This window comes from Gopherus flavomarginatus, chromosome 2, assembly GCF_025201925.1.
Source record: "Gopherus flavomarginatus isolate rGopFla2 chromosome 2, rGopFla2.mat.asm, whole genome shotgun sequence".
Taxonomy (NCBI): domain Eukaryota; kingdom Metazoa; phylum Chordata; order Testudines; family Testudinidae; genus Gopherus; species Gopherus flavomarginatus.
In genome coordinates, this window is record NC_066618.1 from 5,414,241 (window position 1) to 5,441,481 (window position 27,241).

Consider the following 27,241-nt stretch of genomic DNA (forward strand, 5'->3'; position numbering starts at 1 on the left):
AGAATAGCTGACTCCCAAGTGGGTTTTGTGGGTTAATAGATGTATGCAAAGCGGATGGCTAAAGATCAGTCTTGTGGTGAGCTGTATGGAATTACTATGAGGAAGAAAAGTAACTTGTCCAGAGCAGTGTTTTGCACACTTCGGGTCGCGACCCAGTAGTGTGGTGCCAGCACTGGGTCGCGGCGGCTCTGGGCAGCACCGCCGACTGGGCCGTTAAAAGTCCCGTTGGCGGCGCTGCCTGGGTAAAGCAGGCTAGACCCTACCTGTTCTGACACTGCCCTGCGGCCTGCAGCAGGTCCGGCTCTTAGGCGGGGGTCACGGGGCTCCGTGCGCTGTCCCTGCCCCGAGCACCGGCTCCTCATTGGGGGCAGGAGCAGTGCCGGCAGGTGAGAGCTGTGCGGAGCTGCTTGCGCGCCTCTACCTAGGAGCTGGACTCGCTGCTGGCCGCTTCCAGGGCGTTAGGCCAATAAAAGAGATTACCTCTCCCACCTCGTCACGCTAATATCCTGGGGCCCACACGGCTACCCCAACACCGCCAACATGGGGATGGGGGGGCAATCGAAACAGACAAGGCAGAGTCATCCTCCCCATTTTACCCAAGGCCATACAGGGAGTGATGGGCAGCACTGGCAAATGAATACAGCTCTCCTGTGTCCCTCGTCTAGTGCCTGAGCCACAAGACCTGCCTCCTACTTGCTAAAAGTTCCCCTCACCCGCTACCATCCGAGACAGAAATAACCCTGGAAGCTGGCCCAGCACAGCATCGGGGAGGGGGCCACCCCTCCTCTAGAGCAGCCCAAAGGTCTGGTCCTTGCTGGAGGGGCAGCCGTCCATCTGCCCCCTGCTGAGCGTGTGACGGCTGCCGGTGCCCTGATCTCATTCTCCGGGCACGGCAGGAGCTGAAGGCCCAGGCAGCCAATAAGGAAAGAGACCGGAGTGGGGCTGCGCTCTCCCAGCGAGGCCCTCAGCTCCAGGGCTTGAAAACTACCCTGCAGCTCCCCTTCTCCATCCTCCCCGTCTGGCCCAGCTAGACCCACGCTCCCTCCCCCCGCCTCCCGCCCCCTTGCATGGCTACATCAAAGTCTCCAAAATAGACTGCGGCTGGGGATTGCTCCAGTGCCTGCAAGGAGCATCTGGTCTGTCTGCTGGAAAGTGATGACAAGTTACGGGCGGGGGCGGGATGGGGGGAGAGGCCTTGTCTATGGAGGAACAGCTGGAGAGGGAACCGTTTGCAGGGTCCCTCATGCCTTTGAAGCTGCAAAGCGGGGTCCGTGAACTCGTTCTGCTTCACCCCCGAATGGAGCTGGCTGCCCCTGATGTGCAGGGAGCGGGGCCAGCAGGAGGCTGGCTGAACTTGCGAGCTGGCAGGGAGCTAGCCTTTTCCACCAGGCCTCTTTCCCAGCTGCAGGGTCTGAGCTCAGCTGGTGCAAGGCAGGCTCCAGAGAATTTCAATTAGATTCTCTCTGCCTCCGGTTTCGTGGGAGATTCAGGGGAGCCCTCCGCAGAGCTGTCTAATCCTTGCAGGTCCCCTGGAACTCTAGGGAAGTTTAAGCTCCAATGGAGGATGTGAAGTCACCAGTTTTTCTTGGTACCTTGGGCCTGGACCCCTCACTGCTTGGGGGAAGCTCTCTTCCAAACAGGAGTGGATGGGTGAGGTTCTGTTGCCTGTGATGTGCAGGAGGTCAGACTAGATGGTCCCTTCTGACCTTAAAGTCTATGCGTCTATAAAGCAGGGAGCTTGGGTCCTTCTCTAACCTCAACATCCTCCAGCTGCAATAGCTAAAGCAGAGATGAAAGTGGCATGTAAGTGTGAGCGTGTATGCGTGTGTATGGGGGATACATGAGAATGGCGTGTTGGTGTGTGAAAGTTCTGGGTGGCAGGGACATTTCTGGTTATGTATGTACAGCACCTGGCACAGTATGGCTCTGATTGGGGCCTGCGTGAGTTAATGAGATCATAAGAGGAAGTGCCTCGTTTTCCACTGCTTGTGTCAGCGGTGCAGAGTAAGAAGTGGATGCTAAGAACGACTGGCTGGACATTTTTTTTGAAAAATTTTCAGTGGAAGATGCCATTTCAATTAAACTGATTTTTTGTGTGTGCAGAACTATCACTTTTGATGCAATTTCATTTAGAAATGGAAAAAAAGCTGTTCTGAGAAAATATCAAGATGACATTTTTGGAAGACAAAGTTTTGAATTTTCATTTCGAAATTTACTCTGATGTTTGACACATTTTTAAATGTTAAAAAGGTCAAGGTCCAAATGAATCTTTCGAACTCGTCAAAACAAAACATTTCGATTGCAGCCAGGCTGACTTTTTCTGCAGAATTTCGTTTCACAGAAGTGTTTAAAGCGGAGGCTTTTCGTTCCAATGTCAAAGCTCACATTTTTTTTGCAAGACAGAAAAGCCATTTTCTGACCAGTTCTAACGCTAAGCTGACCTGGCGGTGTGTGTGACGCCCATGCTACACAGCCTCATGCCTTCCTATGGCGGTTGAGTGTGTGGAGGGGTCAGTGCGTGTGTTCAGTGCGTTGGTGTGAACGCACCTGGAGTGTGTATCAGGCAGCCAGAACTCGCCCAGTCACGTGTAAACCAACAGAAGGGCTGGGCTCATGTTCCATGCAAAGACCAGAGGCAGCTGCTACTTTCCCTTAATGGTAACACTAGGAATACGGTCTGAGCAGAGAAGGGGGAAGCTGCATGGTTCTATCTGAAACCCCCACAAGCCCAGGCAGATGAGAGCTGTCTAGCTAACACTCACCCACTGTGCAGTATAACCCCCCCCAAACACACACACACACACACACACACACACACTCTCTCTCTCTCTCTCTCTCTCTCTCTCTCTCTCCCCCTTACGTAGCTGCGCTCTCCACTGGCCTACCCGTCCCAGGGGACTCTCAGACCCAGTGGGCCCAGCCTGAGGGGGCTGCGGCTGGGGATTCATTTCCCGGAGTGGGTGGTCCTTGTGAGATGGGCGGATGAATTTGAGCAGGTGGGAAGCGCTGGCTGTGCACGAATTCCCTCTGTGAATCAGAGGAGGCGTTTCCTGTTTAAGGAGCCGGGAGGACCAGTGGGAAAGTTAAGCGGTTAGGGTGCAAGTGGCAAGCAGTGAGACACGTATGGCCTAGCTCGCTGGGCCTGGCTGCTAAGAAAAACTCGTTTGTCCGATTGTATCACTAATGCCCTTCTCTGAACGCCGTGGGCAACCCCCCCTGCTAGGAAGGGGCTAACGACTCCTGCTAGTCCCTGTGGTATTGGGGGAATCCACGCATACAGGATCAGAGCAGGATCCACTCACTGACAGCTGCTTCGGAGGCAGGTGCATGAATCTCTGCAGGGGGCAGTTCTGGGATGACCTGCCCCAGGGGAAAGGTGCCTCTTAGCTTCTGTTAGACAGCAGTGGGCTTAAGCCCTGAAGTATTAGGGTTTATCCCTTCCAAAGCCCTTGGGTGTTTTAAATCCCTGCTACTAGAACTCTGGAGGTTCCTCTCCTCCATAAAAATGCCTTCAGTCCCTTCCAAAATCCTACTAAGCTCTTGTCCTTAGGGATCTCCTGTGGGCATGAGTTCCACAGGCCATTCCTCCCTCCACCCACCCTTGAATTCCCAAAGGATTCCTGGGGGTGGCTTACTAACCAGAAGGGCAGTAAGGATCTGCCCCTATCGAGTCCCGTTATGGTTGGGCCACAAAACGGTGTTTCTAGGCTCACAGAGGCTGGTCGGTAGATCTGTGTGAGTCAAATATAACTTCCACCCAACCTAGCCACAATGTATTCACCTCCCACAACAAGGGGAGACATTTCCTCCTTAGCTTGTTTCCACTGCCTCAGTGTACCCACTTACGCCCCATCGGAATTCAGTGCACCCGCTTGACTTCAGTGCACCCTGAATTTGCTGCATTGGGCTGAGAGCTGAACTGACATACGTGGCTGGTTTCCATGTTAACGTAGCAGGGGCGAATGGCGCCTGGCTGACACAGATCACCTGCTTACTCATGGAGCCAAGCATCCCACTGCCCAGCCAGCCTAGGAGAGAGAACAGTTTTCCTGGCCTGCTGCTCGTCTCTCCTAGGCCCCTGTGCTGAGACCGATGACAGGGCAGGTATATTTTGTGATGATCAAGACCTGGGCACCACCCAACTTATTACACCTGGAGCAATGACTGTCTTCCAGTGTTCACTGACCTTGGCTGGATTTGAAGCAAAACTCCAGCCCATTAGCACTCCCCAGCCGTCTCATTTCCCAGCAATGTGCCTTTTGTAACATGTCAGACCCTTGCTGTAGGGGTCTTTATTGTACAGGGGAAATTGCCAGAGTCCGCTCTGTGTGGCCAAATACTGCCCAGAAGCCAGGTGCCCTGCTGGGCTCCTTTAGGTGTTTATATCAGAACAGGAGGGGTTTTTCCCCTGGATTGTCTGGTTTGTTTTTTTTAACTTTTCAAGCTGGGGACTGCTCTGCCCTGGCAGACATCGGGCAAGCTAGTGAGTGAAGTCAAGACATCACACAGCACTGAAATCTGAGCCATTGGGAGAGGGAAGGGATTTTTCATTGGTATGTTCAAAAGTCTGGTTTTCGTGACCACCTATTTCACTCTAATGCCTAATGAACACTTGGGAGAAAGGGCACATCTGTTAAAGAGTAAACCATCCGGCCCTATCAATTAAGGCAAAGAGCTCACAATAAACATCTTTGAGACCTCCCAGAAGATCTCTGGCAAAACCAAGGAAGAGAAGAATTGATATTTCGGATATTTCTCAGGATAAAACAATGGCAGAACACAAAACAACCCCCCTCCCCCCAGAATAACCTTTCAGACTGTCTTCCTCCATCGTATGAGCGAAAAAAGGCCCAAGCCTGATGTTTTCAGTCTCCTTTGCAGGTCACCTTTCACCCTGCCACGCCCTGGACAGCTCCCATTTCTCCAAGCGGAGTTCATTCCAGCTATGCTTCTGCAAGCCTGGTCGCCGTCCTGCAAACGTGCCTCGCCTTCCCCTCCCTCCCCCAGCCCCTCTCATTCAAACCGACAGGCGCATCTGAGTTTGGTCTTTTCTCCCCCTGTGCGGTGTGGTGTTTGGGGGGAGGGGGAGGACTTTAATTATCTACTAACTAGAAAAGGACAAGCATTGTCATTTCAGAGGTCAGAGGTTGTGACCCTTCCCCTCCCAGGGGCTCGGCTCCTCCCAGGTTAACTGTGTTCCGGAATTCAAGAGAAACCGGAGATGAAAAAGCTTTCTTAAGCCAGTAACAATATCTGAGCCCAAGGGCCAGCCCAGTCCGTTTTCCAGGTGTTTAATCCAGGCTAGTGTAAAGGACAGGGACTTCTCCACAGGCTCAGAGGACGTCTACCCTAGACCTGGAAGGCGCAATTTCCCGCTCCACTAGATGTCAAGTGAGCACGTTAAAACTAGCCAGCTAGCCGCAGCCGAGTGAGCTGCCCTGAGTATGTACGAGGCTCTCAGCTGGGGCTGGGCTTGGGGTGATCAGCACTTTTTAGAGCACTAGCTCGATCGGAGCTAGCCCGGGTATTTCTCCTCAAGCTGAAAATGACACGGAGCAGTTCTCTCCGCTGGGACGTTTCCTTCTCACCTTGATTTCATCCCATCACTTGCAATTCAACCCACTCGTCCCTCCCTGAAACACCCCTCCTTCGCCCCTTCTGAGACACCTGACATCTGCTCCAAGGCCTGAGCCACTGAAGTCAGTGGGAAGATGCCCTCTGATTACAGGTGAGGGAACTAGGGGTGCAGCACCCCCCGGTTTTACACAGAGCTCCGCTACCTGCGCCCGAGGCTCTGTTGCTACCCCCGCCCTCCGGGGTCCCAGCTGTCAGCCCTCTTACCCCTGTCCATGTCCCCTCCCGTCCTGGAGACATGGCCCTACTCCTGGACCCAGCTCTAGGGGGAAGGGAGAAAGGAGTAAGGGGGCCAGCTGTCAGCACCCTGCCCTGATTGCAATGGATCAGGCATTTAGTGCTGAGCCCTGGGCCTCAGTCCCCCTCCAGCTCTGCACATCTCCAGCATGTCAGTCGCTCTCTGCCAATGACTGAATATGTGGCTGCAGATATCACCGCAGCAGAGACTCCCTGTGACCCTTGAAGAGCCCTGAGGCATAGGCGTCGACTCTGTGGGGGCTGGAGCACCCATGGAAAAAAATTGGTGGGTGCTGCAGCACCCTGAGGCCCCACCCCCCTGCTTCAGCTCACCTCCACCTCTGCCTCCTCTGCCAGCGCGCCGCCACGTTCTGCTTCTCCCCCTTCCCTCCCAGCCCTTGTGCTGCGAAACAGCTGAGAGGGGGAACAAGGTGCGCTGGGGGAAGAGGTGGGGCCAGGGTGGGGATTTGGGGAAGGGATCCAATAGGGGCAGGGAGGGGGCGGGGTTAGGGCGGGGATTTTGGGGATGGGGTTGGAATGGGGGTGGGGCCGGGGATGGGGTGCAGTCGGGGCAGGGCCAGGGGCGGGGTGGGGGCAGGCACGGGCGCCTATGGCCTTGGCGACGGAGGAGATGGAAGAAATCTGGCAGGTTAACCCTTTGCGAAGAACCTCTCAGCCATGGGATCCTGGCCCCCGGTGCCTAGTAGGGTGACCAGACAGCAAGCGTGAAAGATCGGGACGGGGGTGGGGGGTAATAGGAGCCTATATAAGGAAAAGACCCCAAAATTGGGACTGTCCCTATAAAATCAGTGCCTAGCAATGGCAGATCGCACCGGCGCCGTCCCCGTCCCAATAACACAGCAGCTCAGGGAAAGTCAGCAGAATGATTTATATTACAGCAGGGCCTAAAGGCTGCCTCTGAGATTGGGGCGCCTTGCTGCTGTGCCGAAGGGACAGCCCTTCCTCCACAGGCCCAGCCCCACAAAGGTCTTTAAGAGCCATTGCAATCAATGGAAGTGAGGTGCCCACGTGCATTGGAGGATCCAGGCCCTGTGGTCCAAAGACACATAGAAGGTGGGAGTCTGAGCACAGAGCCTGGCTGAAGGTCACCCGGCAGGAAAATGGCAAAGGCAGGATTTGAACCGATGCCTCCTCAGGCCCAGCACGAGATTCTGCTGCCTTCACATGCAGTCGCTTGCCAGCCAACTGCTGTGGATGTTTGATGAGTTGGAAAGGCCGTTTCTACATTGCTTCCTGCAGGTCCCTGGTGGGTCACTCAGGGATCAGCAGGCGGTAGCACCAGCTCCCAGACTGGCGCTGGAGGAGGAGAGCCAGACCCCAACCAGCCTGGTGCCCCCTCCTCTTGGACCCCAGTCCTGCAATGCACAGGGGCTGGGGTTCACTCGCACAACGTAGGGTGACCAGATAGCAACTGTGAAAAAATGGGACAGGGGGTGGGAGGTAATAGGTGCCTATATAAGGAAAAGTCCCAAAAAATGGGACTGTCCCTTTAAAAACAGGACATCTGGTCACTCTATCACAAAGGACCTTGGTCATTTCAAGCAGTGTGCAAAGCAGCCAGCCACCTCTCCCCTGAGTCCCTGCTGCTCTGACAGAAGTTTCTTCTTCCCGATCACTAGCCTACACCTGGAAACCTGTGTCCCGGGGCCGCCAAGCACTGCTAGCCCTGGAGGATTATGGGACATGAAAAGCCATGCCATGCTGATTCCCAGCTGGCCTTTCACCCTACACAATTTTAGCAGCCGGCGGCCCACAATACTTTGCATGTACATAGCCCCTGTGAGCCAAAGAGCTCAAAGCACTTTTCTTTCATCCCCATTTCCTAGATAGGGAAACTGAGGTACAGAGTGGGTAGGTGACATCCCGGAGGTCACGTACGAAGGCCCTCATCCAAAAATCTTTGGCTCAGGCCCCAAGACAGTGTAAGGATCCAGTCCAGGTCTGCTCGAACCACTACCCCATGCTCCCTCTGCTATCCAGCGTTCCATGTGAGGCCCGGGGTACAGAGATCAGTGCCGTACACCATTCGAAATCCAAAGCAGCAGAACGCACTGGCTTGTTGCCCTGCCGGTTCTCAAGATATAGCAAGCCCTGAACCTTGGACCAGCATCGATTTCAATCCTGATCCCATAATATCATTGACCGGAGATGGCTCCCCCGCTGTTCTATTATGGGACAAGCCTCTCCCCACGAATGCCCGCCCTGCCCCTTAAGAAGTGAACAGGGCCCAAGGATGCTGTCTCCTTCCAGCAGAGCTGCCCCCTCCCGCGCTTGGAATGACAATGCCCCTTTGCCGGATCCTTTCAAAAGCAGCGAGGACGAGATCACACGGAGGCTGGAGGCAAAGACCGGGGAGACAATGAAGTCTTAAGGGATTGGCGCTGCCCCCTCGGCATGGCGCTGCCACCCAGCCCTTTAATACACTCTGCTTCAGAGAGTTTCATTAACAAGCCCACATACTCACCCCGCAACAGCCAAGCAGGATTAAAGACGCAGCGACCGGGACAAAGGGGAGATTAAGGGCAACCTAAGGAGACTCTGTCCTCGCAGACAAAAAAGCAACTGTGTCTCTAAAACAAAACCCGAGGGGGAGGACGATGGAAAAAGAGAGAGTGGGAGTGTTTTGCTGGATTCAATCCGCTCTGGCCTCCCATTCCGATTCTGGCCCTGATCCTCTTCCCCGGAACATGCTTTTCCTTCTTCAGACAGATGAACAAGAGTGCGTGTGGGGGGCTAGATAGATAGATAGACAGCCAGCCAGTGTCTATATGAGGCTAGCCAGCCAGCCAGGGTGTCTGGGGTTAGACAGACAGACAGACAGTGTGTGTGGGGCTAGATAGACGGACAGACAGGCAAAGATTTTCAGAAGTGACTAGTGATTTGGATGCTCAATCTGAGACCCCTTACAGGATCCTGATTTTCAGAGAGTGCTGAGCACCTGCTGGCTGAGAATCAGGGCTTTTTTAGGGGACTCGAGTTGGCCATCCACAAACGGAGGCCCCAGATATGTTCCTTGCCCAAGGAGTATTCTCCCCATTGACAGTATAGCTCTAGGGAATGGCAGAAGAGGTGGGATGGGGCAGCTCCAGGGAATGATGATGTGGGAAATGCGTTTCATCCCAGCCTCGCTCAGCTCAGTGCTCTCCAAATGCCTGCCCGGGGCTCTCTGTCGCCGGTTCAAATCCAGCCCAGCTTGGTACTGACCTATCTGGTGGTGGGCACTGACATGAATTTGTCAGGTCTCAAGCAGACACCAGCCTAGCAAAGCTAATGACAGCAGTGGTAATCACACCCTTTGACAAGGACCAAATGAGCTACAGAGGCTGAAGGCCCCTTTTCAACCCTATCCGTGGTTTGCTCAGGCCAGGGTTGGTGTGATGGGGGCCAGCCCTGCTGCTTTCTGTTCTCTGGGGAGAGGACTCCAGTTTCCAGATCTACCAACCCGGCACCTTTCACCAGCAGGAAATGCACAAGCAAAACTGAGAACAAGACAGAGGGGAATGAAAAAGGAAAACAGGTCTCAAGAGGACACCTAGGACAGTCTAGGTCAAATCCTACCTGGGCCCCTTGCCAAGCTCCCGTCGATCTAAACTGGGCAAGGGCCTGGTCCGATCTGCACACATGGCTTTGTTCCAGTTCCAAGACCTTCTGGGAAGGGTAGGGGGAATGAACCCCTGATGGGACATTGTCTCCCTGTTATCCCTGCAAGCTGGGCTATCCCAATGCAACACACCAAGCCAGTCTCAAGCTAAAGACAAGAGAGCTAGATTCTGCCCCCAGCAATGTGCAAAGGACAGGTCTCATCCTAACCAGAGCGGATCACAAAAGGCGGCAGGGGGGTGGGGATAGGGAGAAATGTGCTAAAAGCATCAAGGTGATTTTCCTTCTACAGATCACAAACCAGGCAATGGGACAGGGTTTTTTTGCTTCATTTGAAGCTCATAATGAAAATTTTCTTTCTTTCTTTCTTTCAGTTATTTTTAAAAGGTGGGAGGGAAAGGGGAAAATGATAAACCACCAAAGTCCAAAAACCAACCCACCGAAACAAACAAAAAAATATACATTTTAAATCTTCCAATTTCATCCGATCCCATCCCCATCCCCACGACATTTTCTTTTTAAATCCCAACCAAAATTTCTAATTTTTAATGCAATTTTTCAACAACAACAAGGCTCAAATTCGTTCATAAGGTGTCAGCCAGCTGGTCAGCTGGGGTGGGTCAGGTGATAGTTGGTCCCTATAGAGGCCAGCCAGAGCTCTGAGCTGGAGAACGGCAGGAAGTTTGCTGCAGAAGTGCTTGGACGCAGAGGGGCCGAGAGAGGGGAGGGATGAACAGCTGGGATCTGCAGTCTGGGTTGGGCAGAGAAAATTCCTTCGTTTGGTATTTAGTTAAGTTTTCTGTTCACCCAATAAATTGTGCCCTGAAACCGACTCTGGCCTGACATCCGTCCTTCCTGGGCTGCTGAGCCAGCTTACACAGCTGTCATAACACCACACTGTTCCCCTGTGGCTGCGGGGGGACACACACAGCTTAGTCTGTCAGGTCTTTGGGGCAGGGACACTCTGTGTCTGGACAGCGCCTGGCCCAAAGGCGTCCTGGCCTATGGCTGTGGATCCGAGACACAATGGTACCAGTCGCAGAGCTTACTTCTCAGCTGCTTTGCACACCCCGGCTGCCAGGGTTGTCACGACTCAGGGACAGGCGGGAGAGGGGCCCCGCTGGGCTGAGTCGCCCCTTGTACCACTCAACACACAACGCCCCCACTGCAACTCACACACCCAAAAAAGTCAGCACACGCCCCTCGCTCGCCACCTGCACAGATCCCCCCACCCCATGCTTGCCCGCCTTCTCCAATACAGCCAGCCACGCCTGCCAGAGCGGCCAGCGCGGTACATACCCATGCACAGCGTGTCCGACACGGGGCTGCAAGCCCGGATCATCACCTCGTCCTCGTGGCACTCCAGCCGGCAGGGCAGGCACGGCGCCGAGTCGCTCTTCTCCTCCGAGTAAAAGCCCTCCGGGCACCTTTGACAGACGGTGTTGTCCATAGGCCCGCACGGCGTCGCTGCCCCGTAGCCTTGCCCGCACACCTGGCAAGGCAGGCATTGGCTGCTGCTCCCGTTCTCCACGTGCAGGTAGTGGCTGGGGGCACACTGGGGGGCGCACACAGTGTCGCGGGTGGGGGTGCACGCCTCTGCCACCGGGCACCGTGAGCATGGCTGGCACGGCTCGGTGGCACTGCTGGTGGAGGAGAACGTCCCATCTGCCATGGAAAGAGACATTGAGCTCAGAATCTGCTTCTGGTGTAAACAGCCACTAGCAACCGAGCACCTACCTGTTAGCAACCTAACCACAAGCATCCGCCACTTCAGTCAGAGGAGTAACTCCATCCGCTGCAGGTAGCAGGTTATTATAGTTACAGGCTCCAGCCACTGAGGGGAGACAGGCTCATGTCTGAACTCAGCCACCGAATTACCATTGCACAAAGCATTGTGGGTAAAGGCGGCCAAACCCTCTAGTACAGGGGTTCTCAAATTTTTGTATTGGTGACCCCTTTCACACAGCAAGCCTCTGAGTGCAACCCCCCTTATGAATTAAAAACATGTTTTTAAATATTTAACACCATTATAAATGCTGGATGCAAAGCGGGGATCGGGGTGGAGACTGACAGCTCACACCCCCCATGTAATAACCTCACAACCCCCTGAGTGGTCCTGACCCCCAGTTTGAGAACCCCTGCTCTAGTAGGGTGCGTCAATGTTAACCAGCTTGCATTGATACAGCCCAAAGCATTTTTCAAACGGACTGATGAACTATACGCTGGGGTGTCTTTATCAGCTGATGAAATGCAGCCACCTCTGAGCTGGAACATAACAGCTGTTCAACAGCTCACAGCAACAGCCCTCCACCCCTCTGGATTGTTTAGAATACGAAGCAAAAAGCTGCAGGGGGATTTAAAGAGACAGGATGTGATTATCTGAGTTGGGACCTTCAATGACCACAGGTGGTCAGGACCTTGGTTTCACGTCTCACTCAAAAGGCAGCACAGTGCTAGTAACTGACTCGAAGGGCGGAGTGCCACCCACACCACCTCTCCTATTGACTGCAGAGGCTCTGTCCAGGCACTGGCCCCAGCTGTCCCAGTCGGGTTTGTGGGAGGGGGTGCGGTTTGCTCAGCTGAGCCAGTCCCAGACATGGCTTGTCTATTTAGCGAGTGACCCAAGCAGCGCGTCTGGATGGACAGGCCAGTTGATGCTGGAAGGCGGCTTCCTTTAGATCAGCACGGCGTCCAATCAGCTTCAAAATGCCTCTCGCTGGGTGAACATCCTCTCCAGGGGGAATAACCCTAACCTGGGCTCCCTGGCCTGGCTCAGGTCATGTGGGGATTGAGTTGGGCCGGTTCTCAGCCGCCTGGTCCACATCACGCAGCCACAAGATGGCTGACAAGCTGTGCTTAGGGGTGGGTGGGTGGCTCTGGCTCAGAGCAGCTGCAGGGCAGAAGTGCCGGGTTTGGGTGGGGTGGGGGGTGGGCGCCGGCCAGGAACAGCAGGTGGGAACTGAGGGGTGCGGGCCGAGGGGTGGCTGGGGAATCACGCAGACCCCTGGCCCAGCTACCTCTGCTCTAACGAGCGCTAACAGAACAAAAGCCTCCATTTAGACGAGGCAAAAGAAGATGGGCCAGACTTGCGGAGCAATGAGATCTCCGCAGGGCCAGCTTACAGCGCTCGTGCGTCGAGTCCCCGTTCCTTACCAGGCCAGGAGGGAGAGGACATGGCCGGGAGCAGGAGGGCACTAGACGTCCCTTCCGGTGCTGCACTCTGCTCACCCTATAAGCCCCTCTCCTTGTACCCTCTCCCTCTCTACATGGGCCCATCCCTCCCCCCATCTCTCCCTATCGCTTTCCTCCCCAGCACCCCCCCTTCACTCCAGAGCTCCCCCAATATCCCCTTGCCCGCCCCATCCCAGGACCCCTCCCCACACGCCCCCCCCCCATCCTGCCCTTCTCTCTCTCACGCGTTAGGTCCTCCAGTGACCCTAGGCCTGCCGATCAGGCCAAGCCACCCACACACGGCAGCACCTGTGGGGCCAGTGGGATGCAATGAGATGAGGAGGGTGCCCGTCGAGGGGTTTGTCCCATGCCCCGCGGCATGGGGTGCACTGGGCAGGCTGCCGTGAGCAGAGTGAGATGGGTCTCAGACGGGGGAAAAGAGGATCTCTATGGCAACCGGGCGACCACTGGGGTGGGTTTCTGCACCTCCCTGTCACTGCTGGCCCTGGGCACGGCTGGAGGCGAGATACTGGCCAAAAGGGATTCCCAGGCCCAGCCGTTAGCCTGCGCTCCCCTCCCCGGGGTCCCCTCTACTCACTCTCTCTGCAGGGCTCGCACTCCGTGTTGGAGCTGCCGCACGGGACAGCCACCCCATAGCCCTGGGGGCAGAGGGCACAGCAATCCCCAAGGGAGGTGAAGCGTCCGCTCTTGCAGCCTTGGCGGGCTGAAACCTGCAGGGGCGAAGGGTGAAAAAGAGGATGAACGAGGCAGGGCCCGAGCTGGCTGGAGCACAGCGTGTAGGGGTGGGGTTGCAGACAGAGACCCTCTGTGAGCATGGGGCTGAGATCCGCCCGGCCTTCAGGGAACCAGAAGGGGAGAAACAATATTTCCCATCAGCTGCTGCAGCCCAGACGGCTCGCCTTGTTCTTTGGCATAGGAGTATCAGATGAAGATCCCCCTCTGTTTCCCGGGGGTCTCTAAGCACCATTGCATGGTGACACCTTTCGCTGACTACCAATCTGGGCTGATCTCAAGCCATCCAGCCTTCCTGCATCGCTCTAGGATAGCCCAAACAGCCCACCAGGGTCATTAGAGGTTCAAGGAAACTGAAGGATTTGTCAGCGCGTGCTCAAGCCATACATGCAGTACTTCAAAGACACAAAGTGGCATTGTGGTCACAAGACCGGGTCCAGTCACCGGTTTTCCCTGGGTGACCTTGGTCAAGTCCTTTCATCGCTCTGGGCCTCAGTTTGCCCAGCTGTAAAATGGGGACTTTGTCCATCTTGCCTCTTTAAACTCTTATGCCTTCAGGGCAGCATGTGTTCGTACAGCCCCTAACATAATGGGGCCCTGATCTGGGCTGGGATCTCTAGGCGCTGGTGGAATAGAAATAATAATAATGCGACTGCAGCCACAGACCGCAAAGTGCTATGCCACCATATGGTTGCACAGCTTAGGCCCATGCTTTATGGGGGAGTCCGACTACATATCAGGCTTCCCTCCTTGCCACTGAATCTATGGCAGGGGTAGGCAAACTTTTTGGCCTGAGGGCCACATTGGGGTTGCAAAACTGTATGGAGGGCCAGATAGGGAAGGCTGCGCCCCTCCAAACAGCCCCTTCCTACTTCCCACCCCCTGACTGCCCCCTTCAGAACCTCCGACCCATCCAACCGCCCTTGCTCCTTGTCCCCTAACTGCACCCTCCTGGGACCCCCACCCCTAACTGCCCCTCAGGACGCCACCCACATTCAACCCCCCTGCTCCCAGTCACCCGATCTCTATCCTCATCCCCGCCCCGACAAGCCCCCTAGGACCCCATCCCCATCCAACCCCCATGCTCCCAGTCACTCGATCTCTATCCTCACCCCCGCCCCTGACGGCCCCCCCCCCCGGACCTGACACCTATTTAACCTCCTTGTTTCCTGTTCCCTGACCCCTATCCACACACTCGCCCCCTGACAGGCCCACCGGGCCCCCACGCTTATCCAACCCTCCCATTCCCCATCCCCTGATCCCCCCCTCCCCACAGAACCTCCGCCCCATCCAACTGCCCCCTGCTCCCTGTCCCCTGACTGTCCCCCGGGAGGCCCTGCCCCTTATCGGAACCCCACCCCGGCCCTGGCCCCAGACCCCTTACCATGCCGCTCAGAGCAGCATGTCTGGCAGCCGCGCTGGAGCTAGACACGCTGCCAGAGGGCTGGCGGTGTGGCTGCGGTGGAGGTGCCAGGGGCTAGCCTCCCCAGCCGGAGCTCAAGGGCTGGGCAGGATGGTCCCGTGGGCCGTAGTTTGCCCACCTCTGATCAATGGACCCTGCCCCAGCCTGCAGCTGGAAGCTCAATTCTCCACCCCTTCTACCGGTGCCACCACCCAGTTTGTTTCCCTTTTCCATTCCCAAGCTTGTGCCCCCTTCCATGTCACCCACATGGAGCTCCCACTGCACTAGCTCCTTCCCCCATTCCACTCCTTCCTGCCGCCTGGCCTACACGCTGGCCTTAGCCCATCGTGCGCTCATGGCCCATCTCTTCCCCTGGGCCGCGCAGTGCATGGGCCCTGATCTGTGTCTGCCATGTAGCCTGCGAGCTCCTCAGAGCAGGAGATGGCTTGATCTATGTTTTGGCCCTTACTTAAAAGTACCATGTTGCCCTCACTTACAGATGGGGACACTGAGGCACGGAGTGGCAAAGCAACATGACCACAGTCCCAGGGCAAGTCAGTGGCAGAGTCCGGAGCAGAACCCAAGTCTCCTGACTAGACCCAGATACTTGGTACTAACTATGTTGGCTGTTCACACCTCATCCTGTGTTTGAACGCAAGGTAGCCCAAGTACCTGAAAGAATCTGGGCTTCTCTCCTCATCAGTCTTCCCCTGCCCACCCTCCTCTCTCCTCTTCCTTCCCCCTCTCCTTTCTTGGGCCCTTCCTCCTTCTCTCGTTCAGGGCCTACCCAAGTGGGGGTCTCCTCCCAGCAGATGGGCTCTGACACCTGTGTGAAGCCTGGGAAGTCATAAAGCAGTTTCCATATCAGAGCAGAAATCTGAGGAATGACAAGAGGCCTTAAAACCAGAGAGGGCCCTGGGGTGGGGTAGTAGAATCCTCTTCTAACAATGCCTGTTTGTTCCTTTCAGATCTTCACAGTGGGGGATCAGGGGTGGGCAAGTCACACTCCCCCCTTTGACATGTCTCTGCGAATATTCACATACTGATTCATCCCCACCACAAACACAGCGGTGGGCTCAGGTTAAACATAAACGCAATATAGCACAAGAGGCTCTCATCTCTCTGATTAATATCATCTTGCCGGAAACAGCAAATGATTCCAGAGTAAAGGGCTGAAAGCCAGGCCAGGAGGCTCATTTAACAAGCCCCGGGGACAAAAGCCTAAGGGGCAAACTTCAAAAGCTTTGGGGAAGCAGCTCTGTGCAGGTTCAGAAAACACAGGTGTGGTGCACAGGAAAATAGGGTTGTGTTCCTTTAAATAGATTGAGAGCACTGACTGGTGCTCACTGTGTTCTGTGTTTTAGCTACCGATCAGAGCATAACTGTGTAAGCAGCTAGTAGAGCTTGGGGAAATTTCTCACACAAAACTATTTTGGGGGTGAAAAATGCAGAATCAGCCACACTGAAACGTTTGGCAAATTTGATCTTCGACAAATTGTGGTGGTTAAAAGAAAATCTTTAAAAATTCAAAACGTTTCAATTTTTTTCAGTTCAAAACGACTTTTTGTTTCAAAATTTCCTTTATTTACTAAACAGTCACAAATGTCAAGATGCTTGAAATGGAAACAAAACATTTCTTTTGACTCAAAACGAAATGTTTTCCTAGTTTCCCAGTGTGCTGAAAATTTCCAAAAAATAAAGATCAGTTTTGGTTTGATCTGAATTCTTTCCACCTGATTTTTTGGACTTGCCAGAGAACCAAAAATCCGTTATTCACCCAGCTCCAGCAGCTAGGCCTTGCACTGACTTGTATATTTCGTTAACACAGAATGGGAACCAAATGTGCCAAAGTCGTTTCTGCCTAGTTTCTTGGCTGTGCAAAGAGCAAAGGATACAACAAACAATGGGTGAAACCAGGTGGGGAAATGAGTCAGAGACATAGTTAGCTTGGGAGTCAGCACCAAAAGTACCCTCTGGCCCGTATACACAGCACTCATATCTGTGCATGCACATTCAGCGTGGAAATGAGGCATACTGGATCTCACAAGGTACACAGGTACCTCTTTCCTTTGATCATATGCACAGGGGTTGCAGAGAAAGGCTCACACGCACACACCCAGAGGAGCACAGCCATCCAGTTCCCTTATACCACAATCAGACCTCTTCCTAGGTGCACCAGCTAATGCCTCCACCATTCAGTACAGCTACACCTCACTCAGTGACTGCAGATCAGTACATGCAGGTAATCCCAGGGACTTACTGCCATCTCCAAGGGGGCAGAGTTAAGATGCATTTGTATAGACACACATACACTGTCTGAATTATAGGTGGAGCTGGCAGTTAAGATCCTGTTTACAGTTTCTTACAACTTTGCCAAACTTCAGCCATGTGGATTACCTATAATATTTAAAAAAACCAAAGGATATTAAGGGTACCCTTAAAAGTCCAGCAACACCCTGGTAACCCTAACTCTGCTCCCATTACACAATGGGAATGAAAATGATTAGGGGTATGGGACAGCTTCCATACACAGAGAGATTAAAAGACTGAGACTGTTCAGCTAAGAAAAGAGAAAGCTAATGGGGGTATGACAGAGGTCTATATAATCATGATTGGAGTGGAGAAAGTGACTAGGGAAGTATTATTTACCCCTTCTCATAACACAAGAACTAAGGGGTCACCCAATGAAATTAATAGGCAGCAGTTTTAAAACAAACAAAAGGAAGTGCTTCTTCACACAACACAGTCACCCTGTGGCACTTGCTGCCGTGGTATGTTGTGAAAGCCAAAATTATAACTGGTTTCAAAACCAAATTAGATAAATTCATGCAGGTTAGGTCCATCAATGGCTGTTAGCCAAGATGGTCGGGGATGCAGCCCCATGCTCTGGATATCCCTAAAACCTCCAACTGTCAGAATCTGGGACTGGACAATGGGGATGGATCACTCAAAATTTCACTGTTTTGTTCATTCACTCTGAAGCATCTGGCACAAGCATGACACTGGGCTAGATGGAGCATTTGTCTAATTCAGTATGGCCGTTCTCATGTTCTTATGTGCTTTGCATCACAATTGTTACACTCTTCCAAGCATGATCACATGCAACACCCTAGAGCTAGGCATAATTTTTCAGCCCAAACTGTTTTTCATCAAAAATGGCTGTTTAGGTTGATGGAAACATTTCACAGATTTGTGGCACATTTGCCAAATTGTTTTATTAAAAAAAATCCACTAAAATAATTCTGAAAAAATGGAAATATTTTGATTTCTTGATTCAAAATGACCCTTCATTTTGAAATTCACTTCGATGTTATTAAAAAGAGTATGTAAAAACCTTTTTTAAAAAAGTTAAAAAACGAAACAAAATATTTCATTTCCAGTCAAACAAAATGTTTCATTCAACCCAAAATGATTTTTTTTTTAACTTTTCAGGTCACTGAACGTTTTTTAAAAAATGTGTTTTGGATGGATCTAAAATGATTCCTCACCCTCATCCCTGATTTTACAGTAATTGCCAGTGTCATAAACAGATAGCTAAGGGTTAATGTCTCTTTCACCTGAAGCACCTGACCAGAGGACCAATCAGGAAACCGGATTTTTTCAACTTTGGGTGGAGGGAATTTAGGGTCTGAGTCTTTTGTCGTCTGCCTGCTTTCTCTGAGCTTTGGAGAAGTAGTTCTACTTTCTAATCTTCTGTTTCTAAGTGTAAGGACAAAGAGATCAGATAGTAAGTTCTATGGTTTCTTTTCTTTGGTATTTGCATGAATATAAGTGCTGGAGTGCTTTGATTTGTATTCTTTTTGAATAAGGCTGTTTATTCAATATTCTGTTAAGCAATTGACCCTGTATTGTATCATCTTAATACAGAGAGACATTTGGATGTATTTTTCTTTCTTTTTATATAAAGCTTTCTTTTAAGACCTGTTGGAGTTTTTCTTTACTTCAGGGAAATTGAGTCTGTACTCACCAGGGAATTGGTGGGAGGAAGAAGTCAAGGGGAGATCTGTGTGTTGGATTGCTAGCCTGATTTTGCATTCCCTCTGGGGGAATAGGAAAGTACTTTTTGTTTTCAGGATTGGGAACAGAGAGGGGGAGTCTCTCTATGTAGTTTCACAGAGCTTGTGTCTGTGTATCTCTCCAGGAGCACCTGGAGGGGGGAAGGGAAAAAGGATTATTTCCCTTTGTTGTGAGACTCAAGGGATTTGGGTCTTGGGGTCCCCAGGGAAGGTTTTTCAGAGGGACCAGAGTGCCCCAAAACACTCTAATTTTTTTGGGTGGTGGCAGCAGGTACCAGGTCCAAGCAGGTAACTAAGCTTGGAGGTTTTCATGCTAACCCCCATATTTGGACGCTAAGGTCCAAATCTGGGACTAGGTTATTACAGCCAGCAAACCAAAAATCTAGTTCTTTGCACAGCTCTAGCCTTGGCCTCATTCAACGTGCTGTGGCAAGCTATGCTGATGAGCACAGTCTCTCTGATGCTGCTGATATTACAGGTAGTGACTGTGCAGTGAAAGCTGCTCTCATGGCACTGTGGTGATTATAGAAACTTCTGTTGTTAAGAGACAGGCCTGGTCACGGTGTTTGGCCTAATGGCTCCCTAAGTTAAAACCGAAAGATTTTCCAGATGATTCAGACTCCTGAAGAACCCTTGGGGGACCGTAAATCACACCTGTTTGAAAACGCTGCCCACACAGAAGTCTATTGTGTGTTACCAGTGTTTCTGACACTGTTTGCCCACAGGTGGCTGCAGGAATTTTAGAGCAGAGCTGGTCACGCTGTCCAGCTTGCAAACCGACCCAGTGTAGAGGCTAGATGCAGGGGAGGCCGCTTGCCACCATCCTTGCTTGACTGAAAAAGAGGTCTCGCTTTACAGGCACAGCCCACCTTGTGGTCCCAACACTAGAGCTGGGAGGGCAAGCTGGGGGCTGGCAGGCAAATAGCCCCTTGCTCGCTCAGCTAACTTGTCCCACAGCTTTACAGACAGGAGGCAGAGGGGGTCTCCTCCCACCATAGGAGTGGTGGTGATCTGTAGAGTCCAAATTTAGCCTGGGCATAAAAAGGTGCAGAGACCCTGGAGGATTAGAACATGGGACTCCAGTGGGTCTGGCCATCAATGCTTCTGCCTCACCATCAGAAACTCAGGGTGCTGGGGGGGGGGGGGGGGGTTCTGCTGGGAGGCTGTGGAAGCTAGACACTGCCGGAAGTATGGTCCAGCAGGGCCTGATTGGTGGCCCCTCACAGCCCATTGATTGGCTCATACCAGTATATAAACCAGGAAGCCAGCATGAGGAGCTGTCTGAGCAATGATGCAGACACTGCCCGCTTGTTTCTGCTCCAGGCCTTGCCTTGCGGTGGATTTAAGACTCTGGTTCCTGGCCCCCGTTTATCCCTGACTCTGCTAGTCGCCTCCTGACTGTAAATGATAACTGATTGGTGCCCGCCGGCTGCCCACGGCCTGGCCCTCACAGATCCTTGCAAAAGGAGTGGATGGAGAAGGAGGAATGGAGGGGACAGGATCACACGACTAAGCGATTTTCTCCCTTCCTTGTTGTTAGATGCAGATTTCACCTCAGGCCCTAAACCCCTGTCTATGACCCTTTTCAAATCCACAGGCCGACTGCCCCCCGCCCCACAAACATCTCCTAGTGTAAAGCAACAGCCACAGTTTATGCAGGACCTCATATAAACCACAACTGTACTCTGGTGCCCACCCCACACTGCCAGTGCTTAACTGACAAACTGTGTTTGGGAAGTGCACCCACATACCACCTTAATGTCAAGTTCCATTTGACGGATCAGCATCCAGACAAATATCACCCTCAGGCCACGTCTACACTAACAAGCTGGCACAGCTTTACCAATCCAGCCATGCCACTGTAAGATCCCTTGCGTAGCTGGCAAGAGCTCTTCTGTTGACATCATAAAACCAGCTCAACGAGCATGGCAGGAGGGTGTCTCCCTCCAACAGAGCGCTGTGCACACAAGCATTCAGGCCGGCAAAACTTCTGTCGCTCAGAGGTGTGAATAAAACACCCAGCGAGTGATAAAAATCTTGCCGACATAAATGGTCATGCAGACATGGCCGAAGCTGTCAGGACAGAAATGTAGTTTATAAGGTCCCGAGGGAGTATTTCAACCAAGGGGGAACGATTTAAAGCATTTTGGGGGGGGGGACTGGGATCCTATATGGAATGATATGAACGCTGTGATTCCCTTCCCTAAGTAAGTGTGTCCTTCAGTCACTTCCTCCCTTCAGTTCCCATGTTAAAGCCTTTCCCGCTTGCCTTAGCTAATGAGAGTCTAAATGTCATTCAGCGCTCCCTTCTCCCCTCGGACAGAGCCGGTGTTTATTCCAGGTATTGGAAAGGGACAGTAATGTGGGGAAACATGCTGGATGAACAGCCCTTCAGATGGGGTCTCTCCAGCCATCGACGGGGGTAGGTATATGGGTTGCTTGCACCTAACACACTAGCATGTCAATGGGTTCCTCGCTGACCCGGAGAGAAGGGCGTACAGGGCAGTTCAGTTTTATTCATGGATTTTCAAGGCCAGAAGGGTTGGACAAGCTCTAGATCAGGCACAGGGGTCTGGGCTTGATGCAGGAAACACGGGTGGTCGTCTAGATTAGGGCTGGAAGAGACCTCAGGAGGTCGTCTAGTCCAACCCCCTGCTCAAAGCAGGACCAACATCAACTAAATCATCTCAGCCAGGGCTTTGTCAAGCTGGGCCTTAAAAATCTCTAGGGATGGAGACTCCACCACCTCCCTAGATAACCTGGGTAACTTGAAGACACAGGTTGGAGAATTCCACCACATTTTCTGCATCAAGCCCAGCAACCTGTGGATGAACTACAGTGTATCTTTTGGGAGGATGGCCAAGTCATGGTTTAAATGCTTCCAGTGATGGTGAATCCACCACGTTGCTCAGTGATCCCTGCCAATTGTGGATCACCCTCCCTGTTACCAACCTACTGCCACTTGGAAAGTTGACTTCAACTTGCAGCCCTTGGTCCTCGTTCGTCCTGTTTTCATCTGCTCGATTAAAGAGCCTTTTAGTATCAAATATAGTTATGTGGCATCGGAACTTAAAGGTTGTGATCAAGTCACTTCTTGACCTCCTTTTTGGGTTTCCTCTCACACTGCAGACTTCCAGCCATTCTTGTAGCTCTCCTCTGATCTCTCTCCCGCCCCAGGCAGATTGTTGGGAATGCCCAGAGCACGCACTGCATAGGAGCACGTCCTCGCAGCTTGCCTTTGTTTTAAAGGCCTTTCATGGCACCGCACCTTCCTTCTTTGCACATATCTGTCTCCCATCACCATAGTATCTGAGCCTCATGATCTCAGATGTATTTAGTCTCACCACCTCAGTGAGCTAGTGCCATGCTGCGATCGTCGTTTTACGTGGACCCTGAGGCACAAGGGAGGCTGAACAGGGAGGTTGTAGCAGAACAGAGATGTTAACCCAGGTCTCCTAAGTGCTCAGGTACTGCCCTAACCACAGCGACATCCGTCCTCTCTTCCTATCTGCTCACTCTCCTCTCTCGTTGCTGGGCTCCCCACCCTTTCTGCTGTGCCATCTCTCACCTGCTCGACACCTCAGCCACCCTCTGCTCGACAACTTCTTCCACAACCCTCTAAGCCTCACGCCCTCCCTGAACTGGGCCATAAAGCTGCTCCCGTCTCCTTCTCTGCAAGATCACCTCTGCGGTGACGCCTACAAGACATTGGCCAGAGGTGGCTCAAGGTTTGGAGGGGGATGAATGTGCTTTAAAAGTTGTGTATATTTTGGTGTTTCCTTCTTCCCCCGCTCTTTGAAGATCACTTGTTTCTTTCGATGGTGAGCTCTTCAGGTCAGGAGCCAGCAGAGCCGGTCTCCAGGCAACGTACCAAGCACAGCGGCCTGTAGTAGGTCGCCTGACATTCACCCATGGCTGCGATAGCTCCTGCCCCGGCCTTGGACCCAGCCTCACTTGTCTCTCTCCCTCCATCTTCCACTCTTTTCCCTCTCCCTCTCTCAGCCACACTCCTTCATCCTCGGTGCCTTGCCTCCCTCCTCTTTTCTTCTCTCACCTCACAGTCCTCAATGCAGGGGAGGTGATGAGAGAAGGGGACGCCTGGGCCATATCCACTCGTGGGGTGACGAACGGGGTAATCTCTGCTGCATTGCGGCTCACTACTAAGAGTTTCTTCCCCTGCCCGTATGGACCTGCCTCTGCTTGTGTGTCTGTATGGCCGGGCGATGGCGGCGGGGGGGGGATGATTTATCTAGGTACTTATCTGATTCCCACCACTGCAGAATTGGAGCAACTGTGTCTGTAGGTGTAGCCATGTGACCACTGGGAGTGCCATCTGTGTACCGGGCCTGTCCATTTCTAAGGAGACTGCCTGTCTCCTTCCTTAGAGGTTTTTAAGGCCTGGCTTGACAAAGCCCTGACTGGGATGATTTAGTTGGTGTTGGTCCTGCTTTGAGCAGGGGGTTGGACTAGAGGACCTCCTGAGGTCCCTTCCAGCCCTGATATTCTATGATTCTATGCTTGCTTGAAGCAAAGATGAGGCAGCATGTTACACAGGAGAAATGCCCGTGCTCCCTCCTGGGGCTTTTCGTTCTTTCTCGATTTCACATTTTCACTTAAAAAAAAAAATCACTCTGGCTTGAGGGGTGTGGGAACATAAGAACGGCCACACTGGGTCAGATCAAAGGTCCACCTAGCCCAGTATCCTGTCTTCCAACTGTGGCCAATGCCAGCTGCTTTAGAGGGAATGAATAAAACAGGTAATCATCAAGTGATCCATCCCTGTCACTCATTCCCAGTTTCTGGGAAACAGAGGCTACGGAGAACCTATCTTCCATGAATTTATCTAGTTCCTTTTTGAACCCTGTTATAGTCTTGGCCTTCACAACATCCTCTGGCAAAGAGTTCCACAGGCTGACTGTGAGCTGTGTGAAGAAATACTTCCTTTTGTTTGTTTTAAATCTGCTGCCTATTAATTTCATTAGGAGACCCCTAGTTCTTGTGTTATGAGAAGGAGTAAATAACACTCCCTGATTTATTTCGCCTGGCGGACCTGCAGGCAGGTGTGTACACACGTTCCATGCCTATAAGCATCTGTGTGCGTCTGTAGCTCCCTCTCTGCGTGTGCACTTGTCTTCATGAGAAGCTGAGTGTGCGTGAATCTAGTCAACTCTCATGACTTTATCACAAGCCTTGTGGTGAAATTCAGGGTGCTAAGCTGGTGTCGCTGTGCTCCAAGAATATGATAAGATTTGCAATAGTCATTCAATAGAGAAAAAAAGTATTTTTTCTGGCTCTCATGTCACAGAGAAAAGCTGGAAAATGTGACCCAAGCATGATTCTGAAGGCTCAGAAACTAGAAGGCAAAGAAAAAGAAACCACTTTATTATTGTTTTAAATCTCATGATTTTTAAACCAGTTTCAGGATTAGGGGGGAAAGGGCAGATTCCTGATCTGTAGCTGCTCAAGGCTGGCAGCATTGCACACACAAATAATAACTTGAGATATACCTATCTCATAGAACTAGAAGGGCCCCTGAAAGGTCACCAAGTCCAGCCCCTGATTTTGCCCCAGATCCCTAAGTGGCCTCCTCAAGGATTGAACTCACAACCCTGGGTTTCAGCAGACCAATGCTCAAACCACTGAGCTATCTGTGCATATGGAGCACTGTCTGCATACACGTTGGTGAGTGTGTAAACATGCCTACCTTTGCAGGGGTTGTCTGAACATAACTGCAGGATGAAAAGGAAACTCCTCAAATGCAGAAGGGACAAACTAGGGAGCTTTAAAGAGAGATATTCCCTGGCCCTCAGCAACCCCTCTGTGTCCCCATCCCCCTGCAGAAGACTCACCTCTCCCATTACAGTTCAGAAGGGCTAAATGACACCCTTGTTCTTCCTCCACCCCACAGCTCCCCCCTGAAGCATCTATATCAGGGGTCGGTAACCCTTCAGAAGTGGTGTGCTGAGTCTTCATTTATTCACTCTAATTTAAGGTTTCGTGTGCCAGTAATACACGTTAACGTTCTTAGAAGGTCTCTTTCTAAAAGTCTATGATATACAACTAAACTATTGTTGTATGTAAAGTAAATAAGGTTTTTAAAATGTTTAAGAAGCTTCATTTAAAATTAAATTAAAATGAAGAGCCCCCTGGAGCAGAGGCCAGGACCCGGGCAGGGCAAGTGCCACTGGAAATAAGCTCGCGCACCACCTTCTGCACACGTGCCATAGGTTGCCTACTCCTGGTCTATATTAACAGCAGTCAGAGTATGGGCATGTGAATTGCCTAGAAACAGTAACTGTCTCTAAAACGGACCTCTTTCCTTCCCCAAAAAGGAGCTCGGCTAAGAACCAGGAAGGTGGGCACAAAGTGAGACTCCACGGCTGGATAGATCCCAGCTGAGGGGACAAAACTACACTGTTCTGAGTGGTGCAACACTGGCTGTTTCCCCTCTCGGAGTCAAAGCCTGTTCTAATTAAGCCAAAACCTTTCTCCTCTGCCCTCCCCCACCCCCTTTCTTATGGGAGGATCATATTACAATGACTTGATCCATATTTGCTACAGAAACTCGGCTGGCTGCATCTTTCAAGAGGCGCCGGGCCTTTAAATATTTTTCCTCTGAATCCAAGAACAAAGAAATTAATTGGCACCATGCATCTGGAGACAGTTAATTATCATAAGACCATCTTAAAGGCACAGTGCCTAAATAAAGCAAGAAAGGAGAGGGAGGAGGGCTGGGCTGGGCTTTCCAAGGGAGAGAATCCAGAGGGCAGTGGATTTACTTTAATATAAATTTGTCAGCATCCATGTGTTTGGGAATGTTCAAACAGAAGGCAGCCCTATTACAGCAACAGAGCCCCCAACATCTAACTGCCCCTCCTGTTTACAAAGGCCCTTCTGGTTACATCCAGGTGTTCAGATTTTCGGTTAACTCTTTGCCTGCTGGTCCTCCTCCACTGCGGAGTGCGATGGAGCACTAAGTGGTACCTAAGAAGCGGCTCTGTTTTACAATTCAGCTTTCAAATGGAAGAAGCAGCAAGCATGGCTCAGTGGCTAGGGGCGCTAACCTGAGACATGGGGTCATTTCCCAGCTCTGCCACAGATTTCCAGTGTGACCTTGGGCAAGTCACTTAGCCGCTGTGTCTCTCAGCTCATCTTTACAATGGGGTTAATAGTCCCGTCTGGCCCCACAGGGGGCACTGTGGGGTTAAATACATTAACAATTGTGAAGTGCCCAGCTATTAGATTCATAGACTTTAAGGTCAGAAGGGACCATTATGATCATCTAGCCTGACCTCCTGCACAATGCAGGCCACAGAATCTCACCCACCCACCCCTGCAACAAACCCCTAAACTATGTCTGAGTTATTGAAGTCCTCAAATCGTGGTTTAAAGACCTCAAGGTGCAGAGAATCATCCTGCAAGTGACCCGTGCCCCAAGCTGCAGAGGAAGGCGAAAAACCTCCAGGGCCTCTGCCAATCTGCCCTGGAGGAAAATTCCTTCCCGACCCCAAATATGGCCATCAGTTAAACCTCACAGCAATGGGGGCCAGATAAACATCAAAGGGAGATCGGCACAGCCCTAGAGGGACCAGCACCACCTACTCAATCTTTCACCCCACTTGCCACAGCAGTCTGGGTTTTCCCTACAGGTCTCCCCTTTGAGTACCAGCCCGGCTTAATTGAGGAGACCTGACCAGATCCCAGCTAGATGTGGATACAACTGCAGGCCTTGGCATCTATGGACCCAAAGAACCTCTGTTCTGAAGCGGCATCTGGTCCTGAGTAAAGCTCTGCTTTTCGGATTGACTCAATTTTCTAGCTAGACTGGATGAGGCACAAGGAGATCAAGTGACTCTGGCTGGAGGTCAGGGCTGGGATTAGAGTCTCTTGAATTCTCTGTGTTGCACTCGAACTCCTGGTTAATGCAACCCTCTGCCACCCGCTGCAGACCTGAACAGATGGGGCCGATCAGCAGGACATGTGCCTAACAGAATAGAGATGCAAGACCTGCGGGGGCTTGAACTCCTCAGGCCGCAGCTGCAGCGGATGTAAATCAGCCCAGCTGCATTGAAGTCAACGCAAGTTATGACCATTTACACCAACTGAGGCCTTGGCCCCTTGGTGACCTGGGTGCTGTCTCTTTAAAGCTGAACACCCCCCATCACCACCACCACCGCACCCCAGTCTCTCTTAAAGAGGCGGCGCTTGTAATTTTTTTTAAAACCTCCTTGCCAGCCCCTGCAGCTTTTCCTGAGCTGAGAAAAAGTGTTAAGCACGAGGAGGATTTGAAATAAATAGAACAGCAGTTGAAGCAAGAGATTGTCTCATTTGGTGAGTTAACCCCCCTCAGCAATGGCGTGGGCAGAGGTGTTCTGCAAAATGAGCATTCGCATAAAGTGGGAATTAT

The 27,241-nt window shown here is 52.1% G+C and overlaps 1 protein-coding gene across 1 annotated transcript in view; it reads right to left on the reverse strand.

The window, feature by feature from the left end:
• Positions 1-27,241, reverse strand: part of LOC127045897 (tumor necrosis factor receptor superfamily member 16-like) — a 49,568-nt gene that overhangs the window by 10,405 nt on the left and 11,922 nt on the right. Inside the window, exons 2-3 of the mRNA XM_050942738.1 lie at positions 13,262-13,394; positions 10,792-11,157 (exon numbers count right to left, since the gene is read on the reverse strand). Coding sequence (XP_050798695.1) covers positions 10,792-11,157; positions 13,262-13,394 — 499 coding nt within the window. The remainder of the gene's footprint in view (positions 1-10,791; positions 11,158-13,261; positions 13,395-27,241) is intronic.